The 17,034-nt window shown below is 38.6% G+C and overlaps 1 protein-coding gene across 1 annotated transcript in view; it reads left to right on the top strand.

Moving 5' to 3' along the window:
- Wif1 (Wnt inhibitory factor 1) overlaps window positions 1-1,156 on the top strand; it is a 62,526-nt gene extending 61,370 nt beyond the window's left edge. The window contains exon 10 of the mRNA XM_076853075.1: window positions 1,025-1,156. Coding sequence (XP_076709190.1) covers window positions 1,025-1,146 — 122 coding nt within the window. The 3' untranslated portion in view covers window positions 1,147-1,156. The remainder of the gene's footprint in view (window positions 1-1,024) is intronic.
- The last annotated feature ends 15,878 nt before the right edge of the window (window positions 1,157-17,034 follow it).

The following is a 17,034-nucleotide window of genomic DNA, read 5'->3' as shown; positions in this document are numbered from 1 at the left end:
TGGAGGCAGATGTCCCTGCTCAGGCTCACCCTCACCAGCAGGGAGGTTTGGTCTTCATGGGTGGCAAGTCAAGCTGCATGGTAGGGATTTACTCCAGCGCATTGTTGGCTCATGTTTTGACCATTCCATGAGCTACCAGCCTACATAGTGACAATTCAAAGAAACACATTCAGGAACAAATATTCTGTTCTCACTAGTTGTTTAATAACATGCTTGCACTTAAAAACCACAAGGAACAAATGAAGTGCTGAATTTGACTCTGATGCACACGAAGATGGTGGTAGATTTTTGAAATGTAATTGCTGTTTTACATCAGTTTTAGAAAACCAAAAATGAGTTAGTCGCCACCCCCCTCTGCCCCCAGCACCTCCAGAAATTCACAAGTAGAGGGGAGGGAGGTCTCAAGTTGTGTAACTCAGTATCACATTCCACTGACAACCAAGTGGAAAATGAATAGATGCCACCTGACCAAAACCCACAAGTCCCCATTGATGAGAAGTCAGTTTAAATAACAACCCGTTCTCTAATACATATAATGGAAACTCTCAATTCTTACAAAATTCCTGTATGTATGAGTGCTGTAGCCATACTCTCACCGTGGGATCTACGGGAAGAGTAGATGTTACATATTGAACTGGATCCATCAGCTGGATTGATGGTTCTGCAATGCAATGAAAGGATCAATGACCAAATCATTGATCCTCTGTAGCAGCATTTGAGACTTCAGGGTGAGATCCTCACCAACCCTTGGGTGGAGACTGCTTCCATTCAAACACAACAGCCAAAATATATAGTGAGTAAGCCTCCAATGGAGGGCAAATTTGACAGAGTTAGTAAAATGAGTTTCTTTCAACAGAGATCTTGAACCTGTAATATCTCTTCATTCAGGTAGCTTTTTGTGGTCACTGTGGTCTTCCACTCTGGGTTAAAAAGGGAAAATGGATTTCATTTGAATGGTTAATGATGAATCTGAAGAGCCTGTTTTTGTAGTTTCTTTGCTTTTAAGCTGTGAATAATTTTGCAGGGTACAGAGCCAGCCTCATGCATGCCCTGAGGCCAGCAGGCGCCGGTCTCCGGCAGCACACGCCTTCACTTAAAAAGGCCGGGGAGCAGCAGGAACCACCTGAATCCAATTACATCTGGTGAACTCCGACATCTGAAACGTTTTAAGTTACACCAAGTTCATAGCCTTTGTTAACCTTTCATGTGTTGAATGTTCAAATAATGTTCATTACACTTAAGAATACTGGCCTGAATTTTATTAGCTTCATTATAAATCACTGAGCTGATATTTACTCTTCCTTTTAAGTTTCCTAAGTATGTCTGCAGCATGATGGTATAGATTTTCTTCTTTCAGTCCTTAGGGACAGATTTTATATTATGTCTGTTGATCAGGTTAAAATTTTGTCTTCTCGGTGTATAGTTGGCAGATATTTGCAAAATTACAATGCATTCATGGTGTTGAGGGGCTGGGTCACATTAGAGAGGTTAAATTGGGCAAAAATACATAAATCACAAGGATTTAGATGAAGCAGTTAATCATGTTGAAGTTACAGCATTTCAAATTTTATTGTCATATATTTAGACATTTGTCACATTTTTAATTGCCCTTATTTGTATGCTCTTATACAATATATTTCGACCTTACTATTACTCCAGAGAGTTCAGTATTGAAAAAAGAAAAACCAAAAATTGACACTGTGGTAGTGGCATTTAAACAATATAATATATTGTAAACACAATGAGATAGGGAATATAATGTATGAAGTCTTTGCATTGGCTTGAAACAATATAATATATATTGTAAACAAAACACTGCTCTTACATAATAAACATTTTATACTGTTTGTATGTATAAAATAAAGGTGCTGCTTTAGTTTTCTGAGTGTGGTATGGAGTGGTCTTTGCATGTGTGATCTGGTTGTTCGCAATTTAGTGGTAGTTAATACTTTTCAGTACCATAAAAGATATCCTATGATTCTGTTCTTTGCCCCTACCACAGCCCTTATCCTCATCCCTCCCTCCCAGCTCCCTGACTCTGCTCCAGCCTTGCTGCATTGTACCCTCTTTTCACTGCCTATTTATATCACAGCTGAGTAGTCATTTCTTTCAAAAAGTCGACTCTAACTAGAACATGTTAAATAACTATCTTAGTTCATTTTCTGGTGCTATAAAGAATACATTAGACTGGGTAATTTATAAAGAAGACAAATATATTTGAGTCACAGTTCAGGAATCTGTGAAAACCAAGAGAACACCAGGATCTGGCAAGGACCTTCATGATGCATCATCCCATGGCAGAAGGCAGAAGGGCAAGAGAGCCTAAGAGCAAGACAGTCAGAACTTGCCTTTGTAACAGCCCACTCTCTAAGCTGCACCTGCAATCACATTAATTAATTAATTAATTAAAGCAGAACAAATAACTATTTTGGGGGGGTGGGGGGAGGCTACCAGGGATTGAACTCCAGGGTACTTAATCATTAAGCCACATCCCCAGCCCTATTTTGCATTTTATTTAGAGAAAGGGTCTCACTGAGTTGCTTAGTGCCTTGCTTTTGCTGAGGCTGACTTTGAACTTGTTATCCTCCAGTCTCAGCCTCTGGAAATGCTGGGATTTCAGGCATGTGCCACTGTGCCTGGCACAAATCACTACTTCTTAAGGTCCTGCCTCCCAACACAGTTGCATTGGGATTAAGTTTCCAACACATGAACCTTGGGGGACACATTCAAATCACAGCAATATCCCATTAGTGAAAAGTGTTCTAAACCTTTCTAGAAGTGTCAGGATGTCACAAATGAAAAATGCCACCATTTATTAAAAACCTATTGATCTTAAATACATTATATGTGTTATTTTACAATTCTGTGAGGCCAGTGTTCTTGTACCCTTTACACATTGGGAAACAAGCTTGGAAAGAGTAGGTAGTTTATTGAAGATAACACAAACAACAGGGAAAGAGATCGAATGGTATCCAAAGCACTAACACTAAGCTGTTCTCCCTCATTCCTTTCCTCAGCAGATGGAATAGAACACAGAATGCCACCCATTCTAGGCAGCAACTTCCCAACATATGCTCTTCTCTATTCTCCCAAGGGAATGTGGACCTTATTTTAGAAATAAGGTCTACAGGTTTTCTTCTGCTAGGTTGTAGCCATCAGTTGTGTGATGTGAGATGACATGATGATGAGAAGTGTTCCAGGGAGCAGAGTGGATGTGTCTTTTGTTGTGGTGCTGAACCACGGTGAGCCTCCTCCTCTGGTTGGAACCCACAGTGCCAACCTATGGGCAGAGTTGGCCTGAAGATTCCCAATATGAGAACCAATGCATTTATTCAAGCTGTTTAAATAGAAATAATAAGATCTAATACTTGCATAGTGCTTAATTTATTCTATGTACTTTACTTATATTAGCTAATGATAAATAATAGAATGATGGGGATGTCAGAGTGAGAACAGAATGACAACTGCAATAATCTAGATTGATTGCATATAGACCCTAAAATCACAAAATACAAGCAAATTATAAATCACAAAATAGAGCTCTTGTGTGTTTTTATTAAAAGTAATTCAGCCAGGAGTAGTTGTGTACATCTGTAATCCCAGCAGCTTGGGAGGCTGAGGCAGGAGGATCCTGAGTTCAAAGCCAGCCTCAGCAACTTAGTGAGGCTCTGAGCAACTTAGCAAGACTCAGTCTCAAAATAAAAAAATTTAAAAAGGGCTTGGATATGGTTCAGTGGTAAAACCTCTCTGGGTTCAATTCCCAGTATCATAAATAAATAAATATTATTACTCATTTATGATATGACTAATAACAAATTGTTGGCTTTAGGCTCCTAAATGTATTTCCAAGTGCCTACCAGGCATTTCCAACGAGTTGTCCCAATGGTCTTTAAACTCACCATTTTCACCCTCCCCTCTGCTCCACATTTGTTCTTGTGTTTCCTATTTTGGTCATTAATCCAAACCATTTAATTACATACTACATCAGAAATTTGTGAGCATACAGTCCTATATATGATGACTATTTGTTCATATGGGTAATTGTACTAATATGTGCATTATGAAAGCCAGAAATGTTAAAAGGAAAAGATAAAATATATACACGTTTAATATTTTCTTGGCTTACCCCAAAGATGGTTTTATGGGTAGCCTGAGGTGTATCTATACCCCGTAAGACACTTCAGGTAAAGGGGAGAGATGACAGGATCTGAAATGGCTTTAGGGTCAGGGAAGGACTCTAGAGACAGGTCAGACCTAAGCAGGGGACAAGATGAACAGCTGTTGTAGGGTTCAGAAAAGAGACGTGTCTGGACAGTGACACTGATAACCAAAATAGGAAAATAAGAAAAATAGATGTAGGACAGGAGTAGGTGAGGGTGAAGATGTCAAGTTTAAAACGCCATCGGGACATCCTATGGAAATGCCCGGTTGGCACTTGGAAATACATCTAGGAGTCTAAGGCCAATAATTTGTTCATTAGCCATATCATAAATGAGTAATACTAATTATATGTTGAATTACTTTTAATAAAAATACACATAAGAATTTTATTTGGTGAGGGTAATATAATTCACTTGTGTTTTTAGATTCTATATACAGTTAACATCCTTTACTACTTACTTAATACTTATGTTTATTTATATAACAGTATGGCCTTTATTATTTGGTAAATTGATTGAGTGTTGAGCACCCCTGGCCACCAGATGTATTAGGAATCTTCATCCAAAATACACACTTTGGTTACTTTGTTAATTTATGTAGGACCACAACAGTGGAAACCAGCTCTTAAAACAAAGGCCAATAATTGTTACTTTATGGGCTATGAAGTCATTATTGTTACTCTTATGAAATTACCATACAAGGATAGTTGGAGGGGGAGGGAAGAAAGAGGAGAAGGAAGAAGATATTTGCATAAAGTACCTCTAGACAAGAATTTAAAAGTTACAATAGTAAGGAGTCAAGGCAGTCTAAAAAGATGCATACTATTTAGAAAGATGAAGTAGCTAGGGAAAAGAAAAATTTAGAGAATAACATGGGCTAAGCACTGAGGTTAGCACATGAATTCTAACACATTCATGAGAAGTGGACCGCACATTAGCTCTAGGCTCTGCCTCCCACCTCAACAAGGAAACCTCGGCGTGTTATGAGTACTGAAGACCATGAACACAAACTAGCTGATCAGAAGTTAAATCGTAGAAGGTGCTTCCATTAAGGGTGGATCAAGAGGTGTAGATCTGTGGAAGAGCTGCTTTTTTGGCATTTCTTCAAGATGATGATCTTTAAAATGTCTCTTTTCCATTATTTATAGAAACAATGAGTAAAGAAGAGGTGATGGGGGAGGCTGAGACAGGAGGATTACAGTTCAAAGCCAGCCTCAGCAAAAGCAAGGCGCTAAGCAACTCAGTGAGACTCTGTCTCTAAATAAAATACAAAATAAGGCTGGGGATGTGGCTCAGTGGTCGAGTACATCTGAGTTCAATCCCCAGTACCACCACCATCCTCAAAATAAAAAGAACAGCTGCTGACAAGTTTCGGTTTCTCATGTACCATCCCAGGTCATTTGTTTCTAGCCCTTAAATTCTGTGCCCTTGAAAGCAAATAAAAGCTCTCCAGTTGATTCCAGTCAAGCTACCGGGAGGGAAGTTTATTGGGCATCTTGTTATTTGATCAGATTCCTTGAAATTCTTACCACCATCCCAAGTGGCTTCTCAGGGTATTTCCTTCGACTGTATACAGTTATCTTCCTAAAAGAAGCGTTAGTAACTAAATGTTCCCCATCTCAATCCATATTCAGTGATCTTTATGGCACAATTTTAATTTGATATTCAAGGCATTGCCCCAGATGAGCTAGTCCTTCAGCCAGCTGTAGTTGAGAGAACTGTGGATTCTCATGATGAGGTCAGAGTGTCATCTAACATACAATCCTCTGAATAATATACCCAGAAATAACAGGCCTGTTTCTTTTCATATTCTTTAAGAAGGCACAATCTCAATAAAGTAGAGTTTAATAAAAGCATTTCTACCAAGGTAGCAGATGGGAAGAGTATATAGTAAGGTGAACTGTTTCTAAATTGGGTACAGGAGAAATGTTACCATTTCAAAAGGATTTCTTAAGGCCATAAAAAGGAAAGGAAAAAGAAAACAAATGACTATCCGAAGACAGGAGTTTTGCTGCAATAATTCTTAAGTTCCATAAACTTATGCAAGTGGCACAAATATAAAAATTTAATAAGCATATTGAATATAAATGTCCTCCATATGGCTCAACATAAAAAAAAAATTAGAAACCATACGCAGGAAAATGACATCATAAAACAAAGTATTCAGGTTTTTGATAAGATGTTAAAAATCCTAATGTAAACTCCAAATCTAAATTGATTTTGCACCTGTTCCTGGTTTATTGTTGATAAGTATATAGAAGTTACAAATGAAAATAATTTTTATTAAGCCTTATCATTGTAAGATTTTTCCTGGGCAACATATTTGCCTCTCTAAGCATGTTCAGCTGTTATAATTACCTGGCATTTCTTGGAAGTCCATGGGTGGCAATCAAAAAAAAAAAAAAAAAAAAAAAACTACTTGGATGACAAATAAGCCCCTTAATCCACAGAAGGATCATTGAAAATTGATTCCATGTAGGGTAAATAGTCAGCTCCTGATGCAGTGGACATGAGAATAGGCAGTCCAGCATTGAGCATGGTCAAGAGGCTAGACCTGGAGCTATGGCTGGGAAGGAAAAAGAAAGAAGAAAGTAGAAAGCCCCAGTCAACTATAATCTAGGAGGACTGGCAATAATTTTAGGGGCCTAGGGGAAATTGAAAATATGGATCCCTTGCTCAAAAAATATGAAGAATTTCAAGATGGCGACAACAGAGCATTGCAGCAGAGGAGGGATCCTTCTTAATACAGTCCCCTGTTTGACTGCATGGTTCACATACCCTTGAAGCTGGCCCTGTCCAGAACCATGCACAAGTCAAGCATCCCTAATCCAAAAATCCAAAATCTGAAATCCTTCAAAATATGAAACTTTTTGAGCACCAACAGAATGCCACAAGTGACCTTATGTGACACGTCTCAGACAAAACACAAACACACTAAAAATATTGTGCTAAAGTATCTTAAGACTATGTTTATAAAGTATATATGAAGCATTAAATTTAACATTTAGCCAAGTATCTCATTATGGATATTCCAAAATCTGAAATCCAGAAAACTGGTCCCAAGCATTTTGGAAAAGGAATCCTCAGCCCTGCCCAAATGACTTCATGGCTGGCTGTAGGAACCCAGTCCTTGAGAAGGGAAGAATCATTAGCCATCAAACCAGTAGAGTCAGTGGTCATTTACCAAATTTCTTGTGAATTAATATTGCAAACACAAAATTAGGAAAGGACACAGAGGGCATATTAAGGGGACAAAAATGTGTTTGCTTTACGTCTCTTTCCAGTTGAATTCTTTGAACCTCAGTCCCTATTTAAGAAAGAAAGAATTTGTAGCTTTAAGTTTATAGCTCACAAGGGAAAGATATTTTTCCAAATCCTGTGAACAATCTGTTATAATCTAAAAAGATCATTTTGAGTTAGTCCAGCTTATGGCTGCTATTCTTTATTAGAAGACAGAAACACAGAAACCTGGCTGAGTTGGGATCTTATGCATTGTGACAGAAAAGAAGTTCAACCCCACCCATAGAAGCTTAATTCAATGAAAAGCCATATGACACTCTCCAGAAACCCCAAAACAAATGTCCCCAAAGCCCAAATTAGTCTTGCCTCACTTTAAGGAAACACCCCAAACTAAAAAGCAAGTCTGTGATTTTTTTTTTCTTCCTACTTTCTAAAGATGCCTATTTGCTGAGAGTTTGCATTTGAGGCTAAAATACAACCATCTTTGGGAAGGAGCTCCCTCTACAGAAGCAAAGCTAGCCCTGGGCACCTTGTCCATAGGCACCTTGCTGAGTTGTGAGTCCCTGGCTTGTATCACATGAACTGAACCCCAAGTGTTCTACTGGGGTTTCAAAGCTGCTTTGCTTTCAGTGGTTTGGATATTCTGCCTCGGCTTGTTTATTTGGATTACATACCGCCTTGTTTCTAAACCAAAACCAGACTGAGGAGGCAGCTTGGGAGTAACGAGCCGAGGCAAGCCTTAGGCTGCAGGCATCCTGGCTCCACATGTAAGCCACCCTTGGAGTCGTGATGGGAGCACAGGTTATTCCACGACAATAAGTCTGGATGTAAGTGGCTAAAAATAGTAGCAATTAGCTAATACACAAAGGAAATGACTGTGGCCATTGTGCCTTTCAAAGAAAAAAAGTGACCCTTGAAGCAGACCATCAGGTGGAAGTTGCAGTGAGTTGGTGCTTCTTCAGCTTGGCCCAGTGTCCACCAATGCTTTTATGTGGGTGCCAAGCTGAGGCTGCCATTCCACCGATGTGCATGATTGAGATTTCTGGCAGAATGGAGTAAGAGCAGAATTAATAAGGTGACTTTCAGCTAACAAATGTTATCCGAGCACAAAAGCAGCATTCAAAACTCTTTTAGAGAAACTTTCTGTGGAAATTTTGATTCACAGCATCTCTGTGAGGGGATTAAGTAATTCTTAGGAGAATTGGAGAGCTAGGTTGGCTGCAGTCACAAAACAGTGCAGAAGCAAGGAGAGCCTAGTGTGGAGAGTGAGATTGTGAACTGGAGAACAACAATTGCTCCAAATGTTAGTGGACAGCAGTTAGGTGAAAGCAGGGTTCTGGGGTCAGAAAGGTCTAGAAGATGAGGAGCCACACTTAAATCAGGGTGTTTTTGAGAAAGAGCCCTTCCCAGAGATTTCATTACACAATTTTACTCCCTGCATCTACCTACAATAGCGGACTGGTGTGCAACATTCCCCAAACTTATTTGATCAAAGGCATAGTATATGTATATTAGTATATTTTCTTCTCCAAAATTTTTAATTTTATACTATATGTTTGAAGCTAATTCGAGGATAACTGAATCTTGTTAACTTACAACACAAAAACTTCTGGTTTGAATTGTAAATGAGTTGGTTTTAGGTCACTTGCTTATTCTCCCTTCATGTATTCCAAAATAAATCGATCTGTTTTATTCTACTTTACTTATGTATAGTAGCAAAAGAAAACCTTTAATTATTTCTATTTGTTAGTTCTAATCAGTTATACATGACAGTAGAAAGCTCTTTGATTCATTGTACACAAATGGAGCAGAATTTTTCACTTCTCTAGTTGTGCATGAAATAGAGCCACACCATTTGTGCATCATACATGTACCTAGGGTAATTATGTCCGTCTCATTCCACCATCTTTCCTACCCCATTGCCCCTCCCCCACTCCTCTTTGCCCTATACAAAGTTCCTCCACTTATCCCATGCCCCCCATATGGATTAGCATACACTTATCAGAGAAAACATTAGGCCCCTGCTTTTTTGAGACTGGCTTATTTCGCTTAGCATGATATTCTGCAGCTCCATCCATTTACCTGCAAATGCCATAAGTTTTTCTCTTTTATGCTAAGTAATATTCCATTGTGCATATGTACCACAGTTTCTTCATCCATTCAATTATTGAAGGGCATCTAAGATGCTTCCAAAGTGTGACAATTGTGAATTGTGCTGCAATAAACATTGAAGTTGCTGTGTTACTGTAGTATGCTGGTTTTTTAAAAAAAAATATTTTTCTTTAGTTGTACATGGACACAATGTCTTTATTTTATTTATATATTTTTATGGGGTGTTGAGGATCCAACCCAGGGGCTCACACGTATTAGGCAAGCACTTTACCACTGAGCTACAGCCTCAACCCTAGTAGGCTGTTTTTAAGTCTTTAGGATATAGACGAAGTGGGATAGCTGGGTCAAATGGTGGTTCCATTTCAAGTTTTCTAAGGAACCTCCATACTGCTTTCCATATTGGCTGCACCATTTTGCAGTCCTACTAGCAATTTATGAGTGTGCCTTTTCCCCCACATCCTCGTCAACACTTATCGTTGCTTGTATTCTTGATAACTGCCATTCTGACTGGAGTCAGATGAAATCTTAGAGTAGTTTTGATTTGCATTTCTCTAATTACTAGAGATGTTGAACATTTTTTCATATATTTGTTGATTGATTGATTGTATATCATCTTCTGAGAAGTGTCTGTTTAGCTTTTTAGCCAATTTATTGATTGGTTGTTTATTTTTTTGGTGTTAAGTTTTTTGAGTTCTTTATATATCCTGGAAATTAGTGCTCTATCTGACGTGTGTGTGGTAAAAATTTGCTCCCAAAATATAGGCTTTCTCTTCACCTCATTGATTGTTTCTTTTGCTGAGAAGCTTTTTAGTTTGAATCTATCCCATTTATTGATTCTTGACTTTATTTCTTGTGCTTTAGGAGTCTGGTTAAGGAAGTCAGGGCCTATTCTGACATGATGGAGATTAGGGCCTACTTTTTCTTCTATTAGATGCAGGGTCTCTGGTTGTATTCCTAAGTTCTTGACACATTTTGAGTTGAGTTTTGTGCAGGCTGAGAGGTAGTGGTTTAATTTCATTTTATTGCATATGGATTTCCAGTTTTCCCAGCACCATTTGTTGAAATAGCTCTGGGGTATTTTCCTAGCAATGGGGTAGGAAAGATGGTGAAATGAGATGGACATAATGAGATGGACATGTATGGAAAACTCTGTAATTATTTTAAGGACTTTTAAACCTAGATATGAGTTTACAATTTATGAATTGGCTTCATCAACAAAAGGATAAATAAATCCTTATAATGAATTCATTTTCAAGGCATTTATGTAACATCCAGCATTTAAGGAGTCATGTGAATTGCCCAGCTAGAGCACTTCAGTCAACGGCCTTTGGAATGTGTTTATGGTCATTTCATCAATTCCTGATCTCCCAATTGCTCTTCCAATATTACTCAACTTTCGGGCTGGGACTGTCGCTCAGTGGCAGAGTGCTTGCCTACCATGTGTGAGGCCCTGGGTTTGATCTTCAGCACCACATAAAATAATAATAATAATATAATAAAAGCATTTAAAAAATATTACTCAACTTTAAGTTGAGGATAAAAATCGTGGGCAGAGAACAAAAGATCATCATCTAAAGACAGTAGGGGGTATATTGTACTGGAGGTACAGTAAAGTGGGCTTGAAGAGACCCAACCTTCAATTCTTCTACTCAATGGGCTGATGGTTCTTACCCAAGATCCCCCAAATGGTGCCCTTTATAAGCCCTGTCTTTATTCCTATACTCCAAATAGTCTGAATATATCAAGCACTTTGCTAGAGATGGAGGAGCAACCATTTCCTTAATTTTGTTACCAATTCAATATGGTTCTTGGATGCTCTTGACTTTACATTTGAGTATCTTCTAATAGTTATTAATCTTCTTCTGGGACAAGAGAGGTGGTCTAGATTGATGCTAGGCCTTAGCTAGACCTTTCCCTTAGAACAGGGAAATCTATCTACTTTCTGCATTAATGGAACTCATTCATCAAAATAATAGTAGAAGTGATAATAAACTGATATCCACCATTTGCTGATTACAGGGATTTGTTTAAAGTTCTTTTATATACATTAAGTTAAATGAGCAGATTCCGTTTATACCAGCCCTCAGGAAAGGGAGTTAATTGTTAATTTTGGGGGTGGGGGGGAAACTAATGGATAAGTTGTTAAACTCAGCAAATATTAAAAATTACATGAACATAATTTAATACATTAGTTTTGAAAGAAGTAAAAAATATTTAAAACTAACCTCTTCCTAATTATTTTATGACATTTTACTATCATCCACATTTTTGAGGTTATGTATATCTATTGTAACTATATAGAGGAAAATAACATGGTGTGCTACTCAGCGTTGCTTCCCAACTCTACATTCACTGATAGCTTAAAATGGCACCACAGAGAAAGTATTCACACCACCGAAATTGGCAAATGCTAAAATTAACACGCTAATTTCCCAAAGTGGGCTAGTTTTTAAATATTTACAATTCAATCCTCAAAATCCTTATGAAGTGCATATTATTATTATTCCTATTGTGTAGATATTCTCCAAGTCCATCCATTTACCTGCAAATGCCGTAAGTTTATACTTATGCACAATAAGGTACAGTAACATGCCCAGAGCCACATAGCTTGTTAGTGGTAAAGCCAGTCTTTGAGTACAGGCAGTCTGTTTGCAGAGCCTTGGAATCCTGATAATTACAGGTAGAAACACAGGTTTGTATGCAACAGAAAATAAGGTTTGTGAAGCAAAGGAGATATGTCATTTCTTTACAGATGAAAAGAACACATTCCCACTAAAGAAAGGGCAAATAGAGCCACTAGATTTTAATGGTTGAAAATGAACTATCAAACGGGCAATTTAAAACCTCTCTGTCTCCTGGATCCAGGACTGGGTTTATCACCTCCAGATATGCTGCATTTCAGCTTTCACTCTTGCTCCATCCAGCTACCACTTTTAGCAATTGTATTTGTTTCCTGTGGCTGCTATGACAAAGTACCACAAACTTGGAGAGTTAAAACAGCAGTCATTTATTTTTACAGCTTTGAAGGCCAGAAGTCTGAAAATGGTTTCACTGAGCTGAAATCAAGGTGGTGTCAGAGTTGAATTTCCTCTGGAGGATCTAGAGGAGAATCTCTCTTTGCCCTTCCCAGCTTCTGGTAGTTATGGCACTCCATGGCTTATGGACACTTCTCTCTCTATAGGGAGTTCATATGACCTGCTCCTTTGTGTTCAACCTCCCTCTGCATTTGTTCTTATAAAATAATATTAGTGATGGCATTTAGGGCCTGCACCCCTTATCTCAATCTCCTTAATCCACATCCTTTCCATATGAGGTAATATTTACAATGGATTTATGATGTGGACAAATCTTTGGAACCACCACTCAGCCCACTGTAACCATCGTCATCAATAACCACAAACCTATTCTATGAGGAGAGTTAGAGCTTCAAGCAACATTGCTGTCCTCAAGAAGCCTAGAGCTCACAGAAGGGGAGAGAACTCATACCAAAGTAGAAATCACATCAAGAAGCGCACCAGAGAAAAGATAAAATGATGCAACCACTTTGGACAACATCATGGCAGTTTCTTAAAAAGTTAGACTTAGGATGTGAGCCAGCAATTCCACTCTCCAGTATGTACCCCAAATAAATTGAAGCACATGTTCACATAAAGACTTGCTCAGGAATGTTCATGGCAACATTATTATAGCCAAAAAGTAGATATCCATCAACTGGCGAATGGATAGGCACAATATACTAGAACCAAACAATGGAATGCTATTCAGTGTTAAAAAGGAATGAAGGGCTGGGGCTGGGGCTCAGTGGTAGAGCACTTGCCTAGCACATGTGAGACACTGGGTTAGATCTTCAGAAACAACTAAAAATAAATAAATAAAATAAAGTTGTTTTTTTTTTTAAAAAAAAAAAGGACTGAAATTCTGATACATGCTACAACATAGAGGAACTTCATGCTAAGACACTAAAGGTCATACTTTGTATGGTTCCATTTACATAAAATGTACAAAAAAAGGCAAAACTACAGAAATAGAAAGCAGATTGGTGGTTACATAGGTCTGGGGCAGGGTGATATGTTATAGGGAGAGCAGGAATGGACTAAAAATTGGCAAGAGGGATCTACTGTTTCAAAACTGGATTTTGGTAATGATTTTATCATTCAGTAAACTTTTTTTAAAAAAAATCATTGAAATGTATGCTTAAAATGGGTGACTTACATGGTGTGAAAATTATACCTCAATAAAAAATTTTTAAGTGACTAAGAGCCTAACTCCACATATACTAAGGGTCAAGTGAAACAAACAAATGTTGATGAAAGGATTCAAGTGTGAAGCGATGTCAGGGGGAGGGGGTACACACTGCGTGGGTGTGATAGATCTAAGAGTTTGTTGTATTTCAACTTCTACTAAAAAAGAAAATTATCACATAGCATGATCTTAAGTTAGTGGACAAGTGCAGATCGGGAGAAGACCTTTCCAGAGATACCAGAAAAGTCAACTTCAGTTCCCAGCCGCTGTAGTCCACCCCCTCCACTGACTAGCTGCTTGCCTTCCCTTGGCCAATAGTCAAGTCCTGAGGGTGCTGTGACCCTGTGGATTTCCTGAGCCTCACTTGGATCCTTGACAAAATGCATCACCACTCTCCCCCCCACAGTTCTCAGCCAGACTTGCTGTGAGCCCCCTTCATCAGGTGAGGAGGGTTTGGGAGATGGCGACTCTTATTCTGCAGCGGCCTACTACAGCTTTCCAAAGCAGAATGATAACAACTTTCCATTTCCCTTTGGATCTTCCCCACAATATTTCCTAGGGAATTCTCTCAATAAAGTTGACGGGAAACCTTGGGATGTTTGTGTGGCTCTCATATACCATCAACATTGTGGAAAATATTTCTTGAATGATGACTTTACACATATTTAGAAACCAACCAAATACCCTAACCTAACCTTATTGTAACCACCAGAATACCAACGATACACACAAATGATCGAAAAATTTACTTCTAACAAGTAAAAGAGAATAGATCTTCCTTCTTTGAGAGTTTGAAACCATCCATCTAAATAGGGAACAGTGAAGATGGATGCAATGTCCTCCTGTCCTCTTGTATCTCTCTCTTAGGGTCCTGCATAAAGCAGACTCAAACCAAAGCCTTGTTGCATTGATCCACTCAAAAGAACCAATAACTACATTATCTCTTGCTGAAATCTCAGACTATTATGATCACCAATCAACTATATTTTTTTAATTCAAAAGAAAATATCTTTCATTGAATAAATATAAGATGAGGCTCCTTCGGGAGACAACTCTTCTGAGAAGAGACTGATACCTTCTCCAGTTGGTGCTTCACATGGAAGTGATTTTTTATATCATTCTAGACACAAACAAAAATGCCACTGTCCTTGTCCTTTCTGCTAAGGGAACAAAGAAGTGGCCCCAGAAGCAAACTCTAGAAAGTTTTCTTTCACATAAGTATTAGTGTCTGTTAAAATATCTCTGAAAGGCATTAGGACAGTCTTAGTGCCTACTGTCCAACTGCAATCTCACTGGTTAGTCTTGGGTCTCCAGTCATGTGTTAGAAAGGCGTGTAGCCCATCATTTGGGGAAATACAGGTTGAGACATGTACTCTAATAATCATCTCCCTAGGGCCCCCAGATCTGATGGCAACTACTTCATAAAGTTGATAACGGGAATCACATGCAGTGCACAGGGACTGGCACACAGAAAGTGGTACCCAACAGATGATTGTGGTAATGGTAGTTATTAATCTTTAAATATGAAAAAAAGAACTGGAAAGATAGTCAACAATCATTTGAAAGACCTTTCAATCTTTTTAGTTAATCAGTAATAAGTAAATGCAAATTTGAACCATAATGAGATACCATTTTTCAGACATTCCAACACAGTACAAACTTCAGAAAAATGAGAAGCAATACGAACACCCCTCTACTGCCAGTGGGATGTCAATTGATAAGACCAGTGTGGAGAGGAGCTTCCTATTAACGTAAAAAGTCAAACATCCTTTATGACCCAGCAATTCCACCCTTAAGTATACACCCCAGAGAGATTTTGCATGTCCCAGGATCATGAGCAAAATGTCTGCAGCACTGTTTTTTATAACAGCAACTGTCTGCCCATAGGACACTGGATTAAAAAAATGGTGGCATATGCATATAAAAGAATACTATACAGCAGTAGAAACAAATGAACTACAGCTGTAGGAAACAAGCACTGACGAATTTTAGAAATTCATTGTTCAACTCCAGAAGACTCCAAGCAGTTTGACTCCATTTTCAAAACAAGCAAAACTAAACAGTACACTATTAGGGGCACATTTGAAAAAGTAGTGCAAAGATGCTGAAGAATGAAATTGGAAGGTATATATCAGGGTTTTAAAACAATCAGTGATGTCTCATTTCTTAAACTGGGTGGTGGGTTCATGAGAGTTTACTTCTGTAAATATATTCTCTTGTATGTATAAATTATTCCTAATAAAAAATAAAAATAGGGACTGGGGTTGTAGCTTAGTAGTAGAGCGCTTGCCTAGCACGTGAGGGGCCCTGGTTAATCCTCAGAACCATGTAGAACTAAATAAACAAAATAAAGATATTGTGTCCATCTACAACATATATATATGTTGTAGATGAGAGGAGACTCATACCTTCTCCAGTTGGTGCTTCATATTTTATATATATATTATATAAATCCTAACATTTACAAAATGTAATACCCAAAAAGAAAGATACCAATGACTAACAAGTCAATTTAAAAATCTTCAAATTTACTAGTAATCAAATAATTATAAAAATTTGTAGTGTAAATCTTTTTTTTAATATATTTATTTTTCTTTAGTTTTTGGCAGACACAACATCTTTATTTGTATGTGGTGTTGCCCTGTAGTGTAAATCTTTAAATAAAATTTTCATTAATCAAATTGGCAGAGATACTTTTAAATGTATGTATTAATACACTATTCAGCTATACTCTGAACAGCTATACTCTGCTACTAAAAGCATAAATTGAAATAGTTATTTTAAAAAACGGTTTAAGAATGTATACAAAATGAAGCCTTAAAATGTGTTCCTTTGACTCAGTAACTCCACTTTTAAGAATGTATCCTAAGACCCAGCGGCCAGCCAGCAGGGTAGACACGTCACCCCAATTGGAGTAGGAGCAGAGCAGAGCCGCCGCCCGCGCCTGCAAGGTAGGCAGACTTGCAACCGAAAGGGAGAACAGACCCAGTGGCCCACCAGTGTGGTAGACACATCACCCCAATTGGAGGAAGGGCCCAGCTGCCACCCGCAAGGTAGGCAGACTGCAAGTCCCAGAGAAGGGGACCAGCGGCCCGACGGCCTAGTTGAAAGATCACCCCAATTGGAGGAGGGGCACAGCTGTCGCCTGCGCCTGCAAGGTAGGCAAACCTGCAACCTGGAGAACAGGCCCAGCGGCCCGCCAGCGTGGTAGACAGATCACCCCTATCGGAGGAGGGGCTCAGCCGTTGCCCGCAAGGTAGGCAGATCACACAACCTGGAG

This window comes from Callospermophilus lateralis, chromosome 4 (genome assembly GCF_048772815.1).
Source record: "Callospermophilus lateralis isolate mCalLat2 chromosome 4, mCalLat2.hap1, whole genome shotgun sequence".
Lineage (NCBI taxonomy): Eukaryota > Metazoa > Chordata > Mammalia > Rodentia > Sciuridae > Callospermophilus > Callospermophilus lateralis.
This window is presented reverse-complemented; position numbering and strand designations above follow the sequence as displayed.